This window comes from Cryptotermes secundus, unplaced genomic scaffold (assembly GCF_002891405.2).
Source record: "Cryptotermes secundus unplaced genomic scaffold, Csec_1.0 scaffold1734, whole genome shotgun sequence".
Lineage (NCBI taxonomy): Eukaryota > Metazoa > Arthropoda > Insecta > Blattodea > Kalotermitidae > Cryptotermes > Cryptotermes secundus.
This window is the reverse complement of record NW_019727433.1, coordinates 186,816-201,560: the sequence shown is the minus strand read 5'-3', so window position 1 is coordinate 201,560 and position 14,745 is coordinate 186,816. Positions and strand designations below refer to the sequence as shown.

Sequence of the window (14,745 nt, the reverse complement as noted above, 5' to 3'; positions counted from 1 at the left end):
TTAAGCCTCTTATATTTTCTGTGTCTGGCTTCACCTTGTCCTATACCGCGAACATGTTCATTCTCATGATTTTGTATGACTTCTGCTTGTCGTCTGCACAATTTTGTTGTATAATCGTATACATACGGAAAGTTGAAAGCCGTGTGCAAGTCGCGGACTGGTGTGCACCTTGGAAAATTTCCAGTGGTGCGCAAAACCTTGTTTTGTATGCGTTGCAATGTTAGGCGGTAGGTGTCTGCCGTTAATTTCCAGGCGGGACAAGCGTGAGTCACTACTGATCTGATCACTGCCTTATAGAGGGATAGTTTAATGTTTGCGTTTAAACGCTCACTTTTGAAAAGTGAGTAGATTCTATTAAATGTTCTGAAGGCCTTGGCTTCAATCATTTCTATGTGAAGTCTCCACGTAATAATCTTATCTAAGGTTACGCCCAGGTATTTTACATGATTGACGAAGGGGATATTCTGCCCATTCAATTTAAGATAAGTCTGAAGGGGTCTAAGTCTAAGAGAGAAGTAGATTGCCTGAGTTTTATCTTTATTGATTTTTATGTTCCAGCGATCACACCATGTCTCAATAACACTGAGACCTCGCTGCAGCTTTCTGAGAACATAACCCTCTTCGCGGTCTGTCGCATATATACAGGTGGGGGAGAGAACAGAACCTTGTGGCACTCCTGCTTGTATATCCTTTACACTCTTGTCGGATACGAACTGTTATATCCTGCACTCGGGCCGATTAGGGAACACCTTGTCGAAGGGTAACTTTCATCCGATTCTGTACAGTGAATCTCTTGTTGCCGAATGAATACATTTTAATGCCTCAAACAGTTCATTGTTAACCTCTTCGTAGCGGTGGAAACCCCACTGTTATACTTTCATTTCCGGGGCAACTATTACTAGTCGTTGACCAGTGATGGACTTCTTATTGTCCGGCCTTCTTGGCGGCACCTCACAATATGAATATTAATGTGTGAGTTATAGCCTAAGGAGTACACACATAGTACTGCTCAAAATGTCCTCCACGAGATTCAATGCACGCTCCGACACTTCCCATCATCGAATGCCGTATCCGTTCAAGAGTGTTGGGGTAGTTGCGGGGTAATCATTATTCACCACCGACACTAGTGGGCGAGGGATAATCCATTCTAGACACCACCAGCAGTTTAGCATTGATATGTGGACAGGATGTGTTGGTGATTGTTTGGTAGACTCGCATGTTTTACCACATCGGCTGGCAGGCAGTCACTGCCAACACCTCACATGATTTTCCAAAGCTACTGGAGGACGTACCACTGACAGTCAGAACGAATGTTGTGCGTGCGTGATGGTGTTCCGTGCTGTGAGATGTGTCCAGAATAACACCTATCATGACCGATGTCAAGATAGAGGAGGGCCCTGCATGGCCTACACGCTCCACGCCAGATTTGAATCCTCTGGGTTTTTACCTGTGGGAACATCAAACAACCCTTGTGTATGAGGCTCCTGTTGACAACGAAAAGCGCTTCACCGTCGCACTGTGGACGCCTGTCAGAATATTCGCAAATACCCCGGCATCTTTGCACGGATGCGGCGGTCCGTCATGAGACGTGCCGAGGCGTGCATTGAATTTCACGGAAAATATTTTGAACACTTACATTATAAATGTACTATTTCAGTTGTAACTCACAAAATAAATGTATCCGGACACGTATTGATATGAAACTTTTCTTGTTTTGGTATGTTGAACTCTTGCATAAATTTGTCCAGATTTTCCAGTTCTGCCTTACTATGAATGTCACTGGCTGATTGTGGTAAGAGATTTGAACGACAGATGGAATTTTCTGAGTTGTTTAGATGTTATTGGTGGCAAAAATGTGAACATCAAATGCTCAGATATTACGACCGTGGAAACAAATATTACTACTACAAAAATTCTTTTAGTTCGAGACGTTTTATTGTTGCGGATGCTGAGAACTTGCTTCCCTGCTTTTACATATAATTCAGGGAAGACTATATGATGGAAGCAATTTCCGCCGCATATCGTTTCGTGGAGCTCATGTAAATGCTACATTAAATATTACTCCACCAGAACCATTCCAGGAGCACAACAGCCGTTACACTATGTACTCGTAATGGCAGCAGATGGATGATACACTTCCTCTCATGGAAAATCGTACTGATCAGATTTAGGCAAAAGACTTTCAAAAAGAATCATTAACTACAACTTTATTAAGGAATTATAATGCAGTAGAGAAATGTTCTGGAGTATCATAATACAAGCCGGAAAGTCGCGGGCTTGATTCTCGATGAGGTCATTGAAGTTTTTCAATTCACCTAACCCTTCCAGCCGCACTGTTACCCTGGGGTAGACTCAGCCTCTAACAAAAATGAATACCACAAATCTTCCTGGGGGTAAAGGGCGGCCTGCCGACGCTTAAGACTGATAACCTCACCGCCATTTGTGAGCCGATTGTCTAGAAAATGTGAGAGCCTCGACGTCTCACAACCAACTATGGGCCTCCACGGCCTGTTACGGGGATGGATTTATTTACTTTTCTTAAGTTATTAGTGGCATTGCTTCAAGTGGGCTGCTCATCACTAGATTAATTTACTGCAACAATGGAATATATAGCTTTCTTCAATGGAATAAGGACACAACAAACACCTGCTTTCAGTTTGATGACAGTAATCAAATGAACAACTGGAGCTAGACGCGTGGAATTTGGTACTCAGATCTGTAGTTGACTAAGAGGTTTGTGTCAGTAGTATATTAATAAAATTACTGACTTTATGGACATAGTACATCGTCTTGTTTTTTGTTTAAAACCAAGTTTTCGGAGACTGGACTCTTGTCTCCATCATCAGCTAAAAGCCTATATCCAGAGATAAGAACTAGCCCTATCGATTACGCCCAACTGAGTAGGCTTTTTACCTGAAGACGGAGATAGAATCCAGTCTCCGAAACGTTGTGTTTTTTTAAATAAATGAACAGGATGATGGATAATATAAAAAAATTCAACAACTAACCTAGGAAATTGTTCTAGAAAGTAAAGCAAAACAATAATAGTAGTAGCAATAAAACTGTGAGTTTAACAATATAAGAACTAGGACTGTAGTGGTTACGTATTCTGCTCGAAACCCCTTGTTGCACTTCCTCTTGACATGGAAGTTCCGGTAAATCTATTCTGAAAGACCTGTGAGAGTAGTCATGTTGGGAATTTGTTCGGAAGTGAACCGCTTATTGCAAGCAAACATGGCGGAATATCAGAGTTTTTTATGTTCTTGAGAGCACATTTATTGTTTTCTTTTCTGCCAGTGGATGTTTTTTGCACTGTGGAAGTGAACAGTATTGTCAGCGTTTCGGAGGAGAAAGATGCCTTTATCTTCAAGGTCGAAATGGTTAATGTAGGCGAAATTCTGTGCGTGTATAGATTCCTTTCTTCCAAAAGAACAGGAGTGAGCCTGGGAAATGAAGTTGGTACCCAGTTCAGACCAAAAGGGGCAGTGGAGGAGAAAATTTTCCAAGTGGCCCTTTTTAGTGCCATATATTGCACCAGAAACATCTGAAAGAAGGACCCGGATAAATGGCCGCGTTGAAACACCGGTTGCCATGGTTTCGCTGCACCGCATGGCTCTGATAACATTCCCCCTCCACTGCCATATAGGCCCAATCTAAACATGTACCCCCCTCCCATCCTCCTTGTGTATGTCGGATCAAACAGAAATATATACACGAACACTCGCTCATTCTACTCATTTCAACCTTGAAGATTTAACCAGTATGTACTTCCGAAACGTCGGCTAAACTACCCGCATCTACATTGTGCAAGGTCCCCAAGAGCAGACTCGCCATAGCAGTCCAGAAGCAACGGATGTTTTTATTGTAGAACTTGAGGTTATCACAGCGGTGTTTACGTGGAGTTCTACCTTCTGGAATATAACTGTGTAGTCCGTTGAAAGTCAACCGACGTTTAGGAGGAATATATGTCCATCTTCATTGTTGAAGAATAGGCCAAGCAACAAAGTAGCGTGAAAGGAGGAGGTAAACGGAGCTCTTCTTTCACGCTGCTTTCATAGTCGGCTTATTTCTTCGATCCTGAAGATGAAGGCGACGTGTCACTCCTAAACGTCGGTTAACTGTCAAGAGACTACACGGAATAATATCCCAGACGATATGAACTCTTCGATGTCTTTATTATTTTTGTTTTGTCTCTCGTCTTCTTAAGGAAGTAGTTATCCATTTTCTAAAATATGTCTCCGATTGTAATATTTTGTTTAATTTTGCGGGCACCTTGTCCCTTTTCAAAAACGTGCCACTGAGCTCTATGCTGCTTCTGCTTGCAGACAAGCCGGCTTCGCGGAACGTCACCAAGGTCATTGCGATGGATGACCACAATAAACCCTTCTCTTCCTCCAGCTCGGAGATGAAGCGCGACCATTCGGGGACCCCGGACCGCCTCACCCCACCCCCAGACCCCCAGGGGGGCTCAGGTATTTTATTGCACGATATCGCACTTTGTTGCATGACGCACACGCACAATCAGTTTGCAGCCTGTTCCTTCTTTACTCCGGTAAACCTACTGAAGAGCCGGGATAGCGCAGTCGGCATAAGCGACTGGCTATGGGCTGGACGACCAAGGGGTCGGAGTCCGAGTCCCGGTGGAGGCAAAAGTTTTCACTTCTCCATATCATCTAGACTGGCTTTGGAGCCCACCCAGCCCCCTATTAAGTGAGTACCGGGGGGTAAAGCTGCCTGGTCGTGAAGCTGACTACTCACCTCCAACTAGTGCCGAGGTCAAGAAAACGTGGGTCTGTATAACCACTCCCCCATATATCTTCANCGAGCCCCGGATGATAGATGATGACCGTGGAGCAGTCGGTGGAATAAGAATTGGCAGGATAAACCGAAGTACTCGAAGAAAACCTTGCCCCAGTGCCACTTTCTTCACCACAAATCCCACATGATCTGACCTGAGCTAGAACCCGTGCCGCCGCGGTGGGAAGCCGGCGACTAACCGCCTAAGCTACGACACGGCCCATCAAATACCCTTACTGTGTACGTACTGCACGCGATGGGATCCCCGGTAGCCACTGTTTAGGAGACTGGGCCGACTCTAGAGCTGGTCTGGACGCTATGAAGAACAAACAGATCACGTTACTCCTGCCATGAAATGGAAACCCGATTCCTCGGTCGTCCAGCCCGTTACCTACATTTGAAACCAAAATATGACTTCAGTTCCTTTTAGTAATATGTCTGTTTTATATATACGTTGCTTGAATGTGTTCAGGTATATCAACGGATTTCTTACGTTGAACCCTTACAAACTTGTGTCTCCACTTGTTCTGATTATTGTCTCCACCGTGGGCGTAATAGAGGACACTCAAAAATATGAAATTTTCTCCTTACACTTACCAATATATACGGCAGCCACGTCTGTTAAAGCGATGTATGCGGTGTAGTTTTTGGGTGCCACTCGAATCCTCGTTCCCAGTCTTCTGTTTCAGTGACTGAACATGATTTTTTTTAATGTAAATATTATCCCTTCTTTAAAATTTTAGCCACTGGGCATTATATTACTGAGAATGGAAGTAGCCATATGCCGGTCGAAAATGGGTATTACGCTTAAATTTTAAAGCACCTTTAGGCCACAACCAACACACTTGTTTAGAAGGTAAATAATTTTTTAAGAAAATTTATAAAATCCTTTTAATGAATCATTAATGAGAACCAACAGGAGCCAAAATCAAGATCTGTTCAATAACTTACACGAGTAGGCCTCTAGCACCGAGTTTCGTTAATATCCGTCATGAACTTTGAATTTGAAGCGTCTGGAGTGTGCTCCTCCCTACTAAGCGTTCATTTGTGCAGTTCTTTCAAAGAATATATGCACGATTTTTGCTATATATTATTATAACCATGAAGGAAAGTCTACATTCCTCTTGTGGAATTTGTTCATGTGTTTTGCATTATTCTCAGAAAGAAAAGCTACTATGCGCACAAAATAAAATTAACCGATTTATCTTTATAATAGAGACGCTGTGTGTTTTCTATGTGATGGGAAATAACTTCTGAATGTTACTTAGATGAAATGCGAACTTTAATGTTTAAAACCAGAGTATTATTGTCACATGTTTATGACTAGACACGGCGTTTCCATTGCCAGTTGGATTTATTGAACCCATAGGACTCGCAGTTACAAATAATTATAACGCTATTCCTAATCTGCGCCTCAACAAATTACTGTAGAACACGCTAAGTCTCAGTCTGTTACAGTCTTCACGAGCCGTTGCGTAGCAACGGATCCCTTTCTACTCAAGTCATTTCCGGCCTTCTTTCATCTCACAGCTAATTCGTTGCTCCAGCTATCGACACTCAGCTCATGACTGACTTCGAATTCAGAGTTATGTTGCGACCAAAGGTCAGTCGGCCAGTCTCTCTTAGTGTCAAATTCCATCTGGGACCCAAGACGAGATTTCTGTTGCTACTGTCTGACAGTAACAGAAATCTGGTCTTGGACCCAAGATGGGATTTGACACAAAGAGAGACTGGCCGACTGACCTTTGGTCGTAACATAACTCTGACTAGAGGACGGGTCTATCATTTACAACTGCTGCAAATCCTCGCCAGCACAGTCATTCTTGCGTCCGAGTCCCGCCAATCATGACTATGTTTTACAGTATCAAATTCGAGATTCCCTCAACCTGGAGGGCTAGGTCGCCGTATTTATATCCCCCAGGAACAGGGTGGCCCAGTTATGCCCCCCAACCACTGGGTTCCACTTTCCGTCGCTTCCTAAGACTCGCAGGGCTACTGCGGAGGTATTCTAACACGCCTCCATACCGGCAAGTGTGTCACGACTGACTCCAGTCCAGTCCAGTAAATTCCTGTTGGCCTTTGCCAGCACAGTCGTTCTTGGTTTCAAGCCGCTTAGGAATCCAGGATCATAGTTTGTTCTTTCCATAATTTACTTGTTTTGAAATGGGCCCTGCTCTCCGAAGAGATAAGGGGTCTGACTACTGTTGGTCCCTCCCTCCCCCCCCCCCTACTGGGGAGTGTCAGAGTCAGAGTTGCTTTACGATTGGCTGTCTACCGCCAATAAATTCTTCCCAGTGATTAGTCTCTAGAGACTACCGACAAATAATTTTGTTTCCTAGCTGAACCTTTGCGGTTATAGTCCTTATATAACATCCTCTCTGACGAGAGTATGGGTCTGTCGTTTACAACTGCTACTGGGCCTCGCCAGCGTAATCATTCTCAGGTCAGAGTCCCACGGGACTCATGACCACATTTTACTGTCTCAGATTCGAGACTCCCCCAACCTGGAGGGCCATGTCCCCGTGTTTATAACCCCCAGGAACAGGATGGCCCAGTTATACCCCCAGGCACTGGGTTCCCTTTTCGCCGCCTCCTACTACTCGCAGGGCTACGGTAAAGGTATTCGACCCCGCCTCCACAAGCGATTTGGCCCTCCATTGGGGGAGTGCCTGAGTCCGAGGCTTATGTAACGACTGCCGGTCAGTCGGCTGGTCTGTCTTGGAATAAAGCACCCATTTGGAGCTTACGGCCAGATTTTTATTACTGTCAGACAGTTGCGGGTTTTGTGGGGCGCTCTGACTAGAGGACGGGTCTGTCGTTTACAGTTGCTGCTGATTCTCGCCAGCGCAGGCATTCTTGGGTGGGACTCGCGATCATGTTTTACTGTCTCAGTTTCATGACTTTCCTTTACGTTGCCTCCTATGACTCGCAGGGCTGCGGTGGAGGTATTCGACCCCACCTCCACAAGGGGAATGTGTCCCGTTTTATCTCGTTATGTATCCTCGTGTCGGACGGCATAGAAAACACCGCCTCTTCTGTTGTCGCATATTTATTCGTTCCGTACCAATAGTTCATTTGTTTCATGACGTAATAGCATATATACCGTGCCGTTGCCTAGCTGTCTGCTGTTAAACTATTCGGTCATGTCACAATATTTATTTAGAAAATTCTGCAGTCTTCTGGCGCTTATATTTGCATGCAAGAGTCAAATCGTACAGACATCTTCGTGTTCACAGCTAGCTTCCGTGTCTGTCCCAGTACGAGCTAAATTACAAAGCTCTGCAACACGCAACACGTGCGTGCGTGACAAAGTCACATACACTCAGGGGATGCCACACGGAATTAACAGATAATTATATTTATCATTGAAACTGAGGAAATTACATCGGCGTGTCAATTCTGAAGCAGCTGGGAAGTCATCTGGGCATGAAAATTACGCGAATTGCATACATGTTTAAATCAGCTTCAGTATGAACAATTAACTACGCTGTCCGTTGGATCTAACTACAAGCCATGCTTAAAAAATGGGACATTATATATTCTATTTTTCAGGACATACTAATAGCTCATCTCCTTGTGAATTATTTATTCTACCAGACTTGCAACGAAAGCTAACTGTAAGAAATCCTCCAGACCGCAGCTAGTAATAGTAAAAGATGGTTCACAGTAAAAACAATATTTGTGGATCTCTTTGTTGTCTACGTACCCCCCTCATCGAAAAACTGTTCGTACTGCCTTGGGCTTCGACAGAAACTTAAGTTATCCCTTGGTCTCAGAGTGCAACTTCACGTATCCCTTGGTCTCAGAGTGCAACGTCACATATCCCTTGTTCTCAAATTACTCATATAAGCACATCTTCACATATCCCTTGTTCTAAGAGTGCAACTTCACGTATCCCTGGGTCTCTAGTACAGCTGCATGTACCCTTGGTCTCGGAGTGAAACTTCACGTACTACTTTACTGTATATTACATTTTTAGTAACTGAATAATTAGCCAGATGTTATCAAATACCCAAAGTTATGTGAAACTGATTGTAGAATATGTAGAATATACTAGTGCAACATCCGTAGAGAATTGAACGAGAAGTCTTCGTCGTTTGTTATATATGCTTTTGTGCTATGAGCTTCCCCTGTTTTCTGCCGCATTATTTTCCAGTCCTGCATGCCACTAAATGATAATTTGGGACCGACGTTTAACGCCACCTCCAACGAATAACACGCATAAACAGTCACTCTTAAATTTTGTCCTTTATTTAGCATGCTATACTTCAGTTATCCATATCAAAATATTATAAATACTCACAAAATAACCACAGTTCATCGAAAGAAAAATACTGCTCGGTCGTTCCTGACCTGCACTGCTACGTTCATGCAAGGTGCTGATCTTTAAAAATTTGTTGGTATAGCAACTCAGAGTTGCGTAATGACGATAAATTTCATGTTTACAACCATTGTTCATGTGTGTGTGTGTGCACGAGGGGGAGTCAGTAAATAAGGTCACATATGGAAGTAAAACAGCTCTAATGGACATAATAGATTTCTATGTGTATCACTAGGTAGCAACACAGTCCAGGTAGCAGGCGCGCATGCGCATGTTCAGAGGCTGGTTTCAGTAGTTAAAATAGCGACCGTGCTTGAAGATTTTACTACCCAAGAATAACGTTCTTTTGTGCTGTTATCTGGGCAAAATGACTCAACGCGAAAGATATTCATAAAGAAATGCTTCCTCTTTACGGGTGAGAAGTGTCTGTCGCGTAAAGGTGTTAACAACTGGCCGAAAAATTCTCTCAAAGACATTCGCAAGTTTCAGATGATGCTCGACCAGTTGCAGAAATGGCTGAGACAGCAATGAAAAGACTTCTATGCTGCGGGATTTGAAGCAATGGTAAAGAGATCGACAAGTGTATCAGTGTTGGAGGATATGTCGAGAATTTTTTTTTTTTTTTAGAATTACTGGCGCTTTGGACTTTTCCATCATCCGGTATTCTAGAAAGTAGAATACGCAATGTTTCGGAAACTGATTCAGTTTCCGAAACAGAGCGTTTTCTACTTTCTAGAATACCGAACGATGGAAAAAGTAAAAAAAACTCAGTAATCCTGTATGTTATACATCATCGTCAGAACCCTTTAGAATTTTCTTAATTTGTTCAGGTTCTAATAGTAGCACATGTTTTACGTTTGTGCACTATTTACTGACCCTCCCTCTTGTGTAGTATTTGGATATGTAAGTAATTCCAAATTGTAATGCGTCTTTTCATCTAAATTCTGTTGTTTCGAACGCAATTCATTTTCGCTTGAAGTATCAAATGACTGCCAATAGAGCTATGACCTTTCTCGCTATTTCACGATACACAGTTTTGCTGTTAGGCGCGCTGGGGCGATCAATATGAGTGCGGAGCAGAATGCATTGGCCACTGCGTACAATTGGCCTTCCCTTATGGGAAGCTCGTTGCCTGACCTGTAGGTAATTTCGGTATAGGACGTCTAAATTTATATTCGAACTTGCTTATTTCGAATATCAAGTTTACCTGTCGAAAAGTTTTCTTGATTCTCTTCATTCCTCCAAGGTTCCACCCACCCAAAACAATAAATAGAATTTTTTTATTGCAAGTGGGGTGGGACTAAGTCCCTTGTACTGGGGCCACTTCTGGCCTATTGTACCAGCCCCAGATGATAGGTGAGGGTGATTGTGGAGCAGTTGGTGGAATGAAGATTGGCAGGGGAAACCGAAGTACTCGGAGAACTCCCGCCCCAGTGCCACTTTGTCCACCACAAGTCCCACTTGACCAGACCCGGGATCGAACCCGGGCCGCCGCGGTGGGAAGCCAGCGACTAACCGCTTGAGCTATGGCGCGGCCACTACAAATAAAACTACTCTTTTGTGGCTCGGGAACTAGATCTCATCAAATATTGAGGATTTTCTGAAGTTTGGGCAAAACTTGCAATTGCCTTCTTCAGGATTAATGAATATATGTTGGCTGGCTCAGGTAAATTTCTGATGGCCTTCGCCAACATATTCGTTCCCGGTTCCGGGTCCCGCGGCACTCATACTCAACTGCCTCACGACTCTGGGTGTAGTGCAGATAATCTACTTGCCCTTGGTAGGAGCTTATGAAAACCGTTGTACAGATCTCGCATCGGCAGTATCACATTCACGCTACAACCGACGATCAGTTAGTTCGTCTTGGTGTCGAGCCCCATTTGGGGCTCATGACCAAATTTTAGTTAACGTTAGACAGTTACGGTTTTGTGAATATGGGGGAGAGCCGGTCTGTCCTTTAGTCATAACCGGAAGTAAATTATTTATATGTATTATAGTTCGCCAATTGGCAATATATACATTGCATTTATACTTTACATGTGCAATACACGGTAGAATTAATTATATATGTACATATAATACATATAAGGCCTCTGTCATGCCAGGCTCAGACCAGCAGATCGTGCCCTATCTTCACTAGCTACCGCTACAACGGCAGTCTAATCACTTGAACATTCGTACGCTTGATCGCCGCCAAGTTTAAGCCTCTTATATTTTCTGTGTCAGACTTCGCATTGTCCCTTCTTGCGAACATTTGCATTTTCATGATTTTGTATCACTTCTGCAAGCTGCCTGTATAATTATATGCATATGGAGGCTTGTAAGCCGTGTGCAAGTAGCGGACCGATGTGCGCCTGGAGAAATTACCAATGGTGCAAAGAACCGTGTTTTGCTGGCGCTGTAATTTCATTAAGTGGGTATCTGCCGCAAATTCCCAGGAGAGGCAAGCATAAGTCATTACAGACCTAATGAGCGCTTTGTGGAGAGTTAATTTAATGTTGGCGCTCAGTCGCTCACTTTTCAGTAGGGAATAAGCTCCAATACTTGTGCTGAAGACGTTTGCTTCAACCATTTCTGTGTGCAGTCTCTACGTAATCTTATTACACTGAGATATTCTGCTCTGTTTACAAATGGAATAATTCGATCCCTCGATATATGATGAGATTCAGATGGTCTGAATCTGCGGGAGAAGTAGTTTACCTTATTTTTTCTTCATTGATTTTTACGCTGCGGCGCTCACACCACGTTTCCATTGAGCTGAGACCGCGCTGCATCTTACTGAGAATAAAATCCTCCTTGCGATCTGGCGCATACAGAGAAGTATCGCCGGAAAAGAAGGCTAGACAAACACCAAGTGTTTGGGGAGCATCATTCTCGTACATACTGTACAATATAAGGGACAGGCTTGCCTTTCCCTTGGCGTAGGTATTTCACCTTGTACAAAAACCCTTAATGTTCTTCGCGAGAGAAAGGAGCTAATAAGCTTGATCAAACTAGCCGAAAATTCCAATTTAAATAATTTATATAGCAAGCTAGTGTGCCATGTGGTATCAAAGGCTTTCTCGATATCAAAGAATACCGCAGCCATATGCATATTACTGTTGAAATTTAGGTTCACATAGACCGTAAACTTCATATATTGCCGTGTCGTGCTGTGAATTTTACGGAAGCCAAACTGGCTTGCATTAAGCAGACCTCTTTCTTCAATGTGTATGTAGACTATTTTTACTAAAACGTCCTCAAATAGCTTGACCATCGTGAACAAGAAGCTAATCGGACGTGAATTTGGGGCCCTTATCGAGTTCAGGTAAGGTTATCACGTTTGCTTGCTTAAAAGGTGCCAGAAAATGTGAACGCCGAATGCAGCGATTAATCAGATGTGTTAAATGTGCCGGTGACGGAGGTGAAGCCCTAATTGGATGGCCAGAGAAGCGGGATGCTAGCCAGTAGGAGACGGCTGAGCGGTTAGCGGTTAGTTCATCCTCTATCCGCTAAAGCTGGCGCTAACTTCGCCGACAAGCAGCAGTCGCTCGGTCGGTATAGTTCGCTTGAGGACTAAAGCCATGGAGGTCTTTTTCTTTATTTTGAACACATAGTTAACACAAGAGGTGATGGAAGACTTTTGTCTCTCCCTCTTTTCCTTTCCTATATTCCTTTCCTCTATTCTCCTTTTTCTCACCACGTGGACAGGAAATGGGGATGAGAGAAAAAGAATTCTCCATCACCTTTTGTCTTAAACACGGGATCCCTAAAATATTTTCTCGGACTCTTCTCAGCACCACCTAATTATCACAAGGTATGCCAAAACCCTTCCCTAAATGAAGAACCCTGACGATGACATCTAAAATATTTGTCGAAACGTAAAATTTTAAGTAATCAGTACGGACAAGTTGCGAAATCTGAAGCCACAAATGAATTCCCAGTAGCAGAAACGGAAAGAATAATATTGCTGTGGGGCATTCGGCGAAATGAGAAGTTGCAGGGCAAACCGAAAACCTTCCCCGGTGCTAATTTGTCCACCGCAAATCCCACATGATCTGACATGGCCTCGAACCCGGACCACCGCGGTTCGAAAGTGGGCGACTAACCACCTGAACTATGGCACGGCCTCTCTGATCCAGACCTCAGTCTAGGAACAATATGCACAGAAACACATTTCCATGTCAGCTCACAGCTGTTTCTCTAGTATTTAGGAGGATAATAACATCTGTCTATAAAATTCAGGTCACGGTTGTTTCAGTTCCATTTGGAGGGATAGTATGAACATTTGTGTGTGTATAAAATTCTCACCCTTGCCAGTTTACTTGTTCCACGTGTAGGGCCTACATAATATCAGCATGTGAAAGTAGCCTATGCAGAAATTCCGTTCCAGCTGCTCACTGCACTGTTCCTACATGAGGTGTCCCAGGAGGAAAGGTCAATAATCTTGGAAATCACAGTAACGGTAATTCTAAGCAAAAAGTTGTGTATGTACATGTGTGCTATTCCGAACGGTTTCCGCGATATAGCAATTTCACTGTATAGTACACTACAGACGAGCAACACGCCATATCCTCACACAAGCTGCAAAGTGCATTGATGTTGACGGTGGAACTTTCCGAATTGTATTTTAATAGGTAAACCGTACCAACTTTGTCAATTGAACAATAAATACCGGTATTATAAACAGTAGGTAATATCCCTTTCTTATCAACAATTTTGTAACTGTAGAGCGAAATAGTTCTATCTCGGAAACCGTTCGGAATAGAACACACGTACCTATTGTGACGTGCCGCCTGAAAGCCAGAATATCTGAGCGGGCGTCCATTGCCAGGCAACGGCTCAATAAGTGTTGTACCCGCAGCAACCAATAACTAGAGATAAAATTTACGTGTTACCTAAGAAAGAAAACACGTTCCCGAGACAACGCATACAACCGTTATGGAAACGAAACCCTTCAAATAGTTGTCTTCTAGTCCGTCCGACTGTAGAAGACAAGAGACCAGACCAGATCAGATTTGAAGGAGATCAGTGAAGATCGGAGCTGAGTTGAGATCAAATCAGAGACGATGGGCTAGTCAGGTCGCATCGTCTGGAAGACGCTATTTCAGAGTGATTGTAGTTGTGACTGTAAACGACTTATCCAATAAACAGCTTCGTCTAATCCAGAATCCACAATTATTTGTCACGGAACCCCGGACAAGTGATAATATACATTTCATTTTCATTTCATGCATCTTGTTGTGTTTTAATATACAACAATATACAACACAATTATATCAAGGTCAGTTCCTGATTTTGGCTCTGCTACATGTTTCGACTATTAATAGCCATCATCAGGCAAATACATGGCTAACATATATACACCACTGAACTGCAGTACTAATAAAATTGGATACAATAATATTAATTATAGTAAAATACTTGACGTAAAATTACAATAAATTAGATTATATAAAACAAAAGTTATAGTATAAAACAAGAATAAAATTCTTCGAGTGATGATTTACTTCATCGAGTCAGTCGTTGGTTTTTGTGATTTTGTTTCCTGCCCATGGCCAAATTAGAGTATTCTATATTTTGTGTATAAAAACTGTTATTGGAGGCTCATGATGTAGATGTAGTAATATTAATGTTAATTATTTAGT

At 43.0% G+C, this 14,745-nt stretch overlaps 1 protein-coding gene across 1 annotated transcript in view; it reads left to right on the top strand.

Annotated features, from left to right (window-relative positions):
- LOC111864823 (lachesin) overlaps positions 1-14,745 on the top strand; it is a 365,620-nt gene that overhangs the window by 322,124 nt on the left and 28,751 nt on the right. The window contains exon 9 of the mRNA XM_023852358.2: positions 4,326-4,472. Coding sequence (XP_023708126.1) covers positions 4,326-4,472 — 147 coding nt within the window. The remainder of the gene's footprint in view (positions 1-4,325; positions 4,473-14,745) is intronic.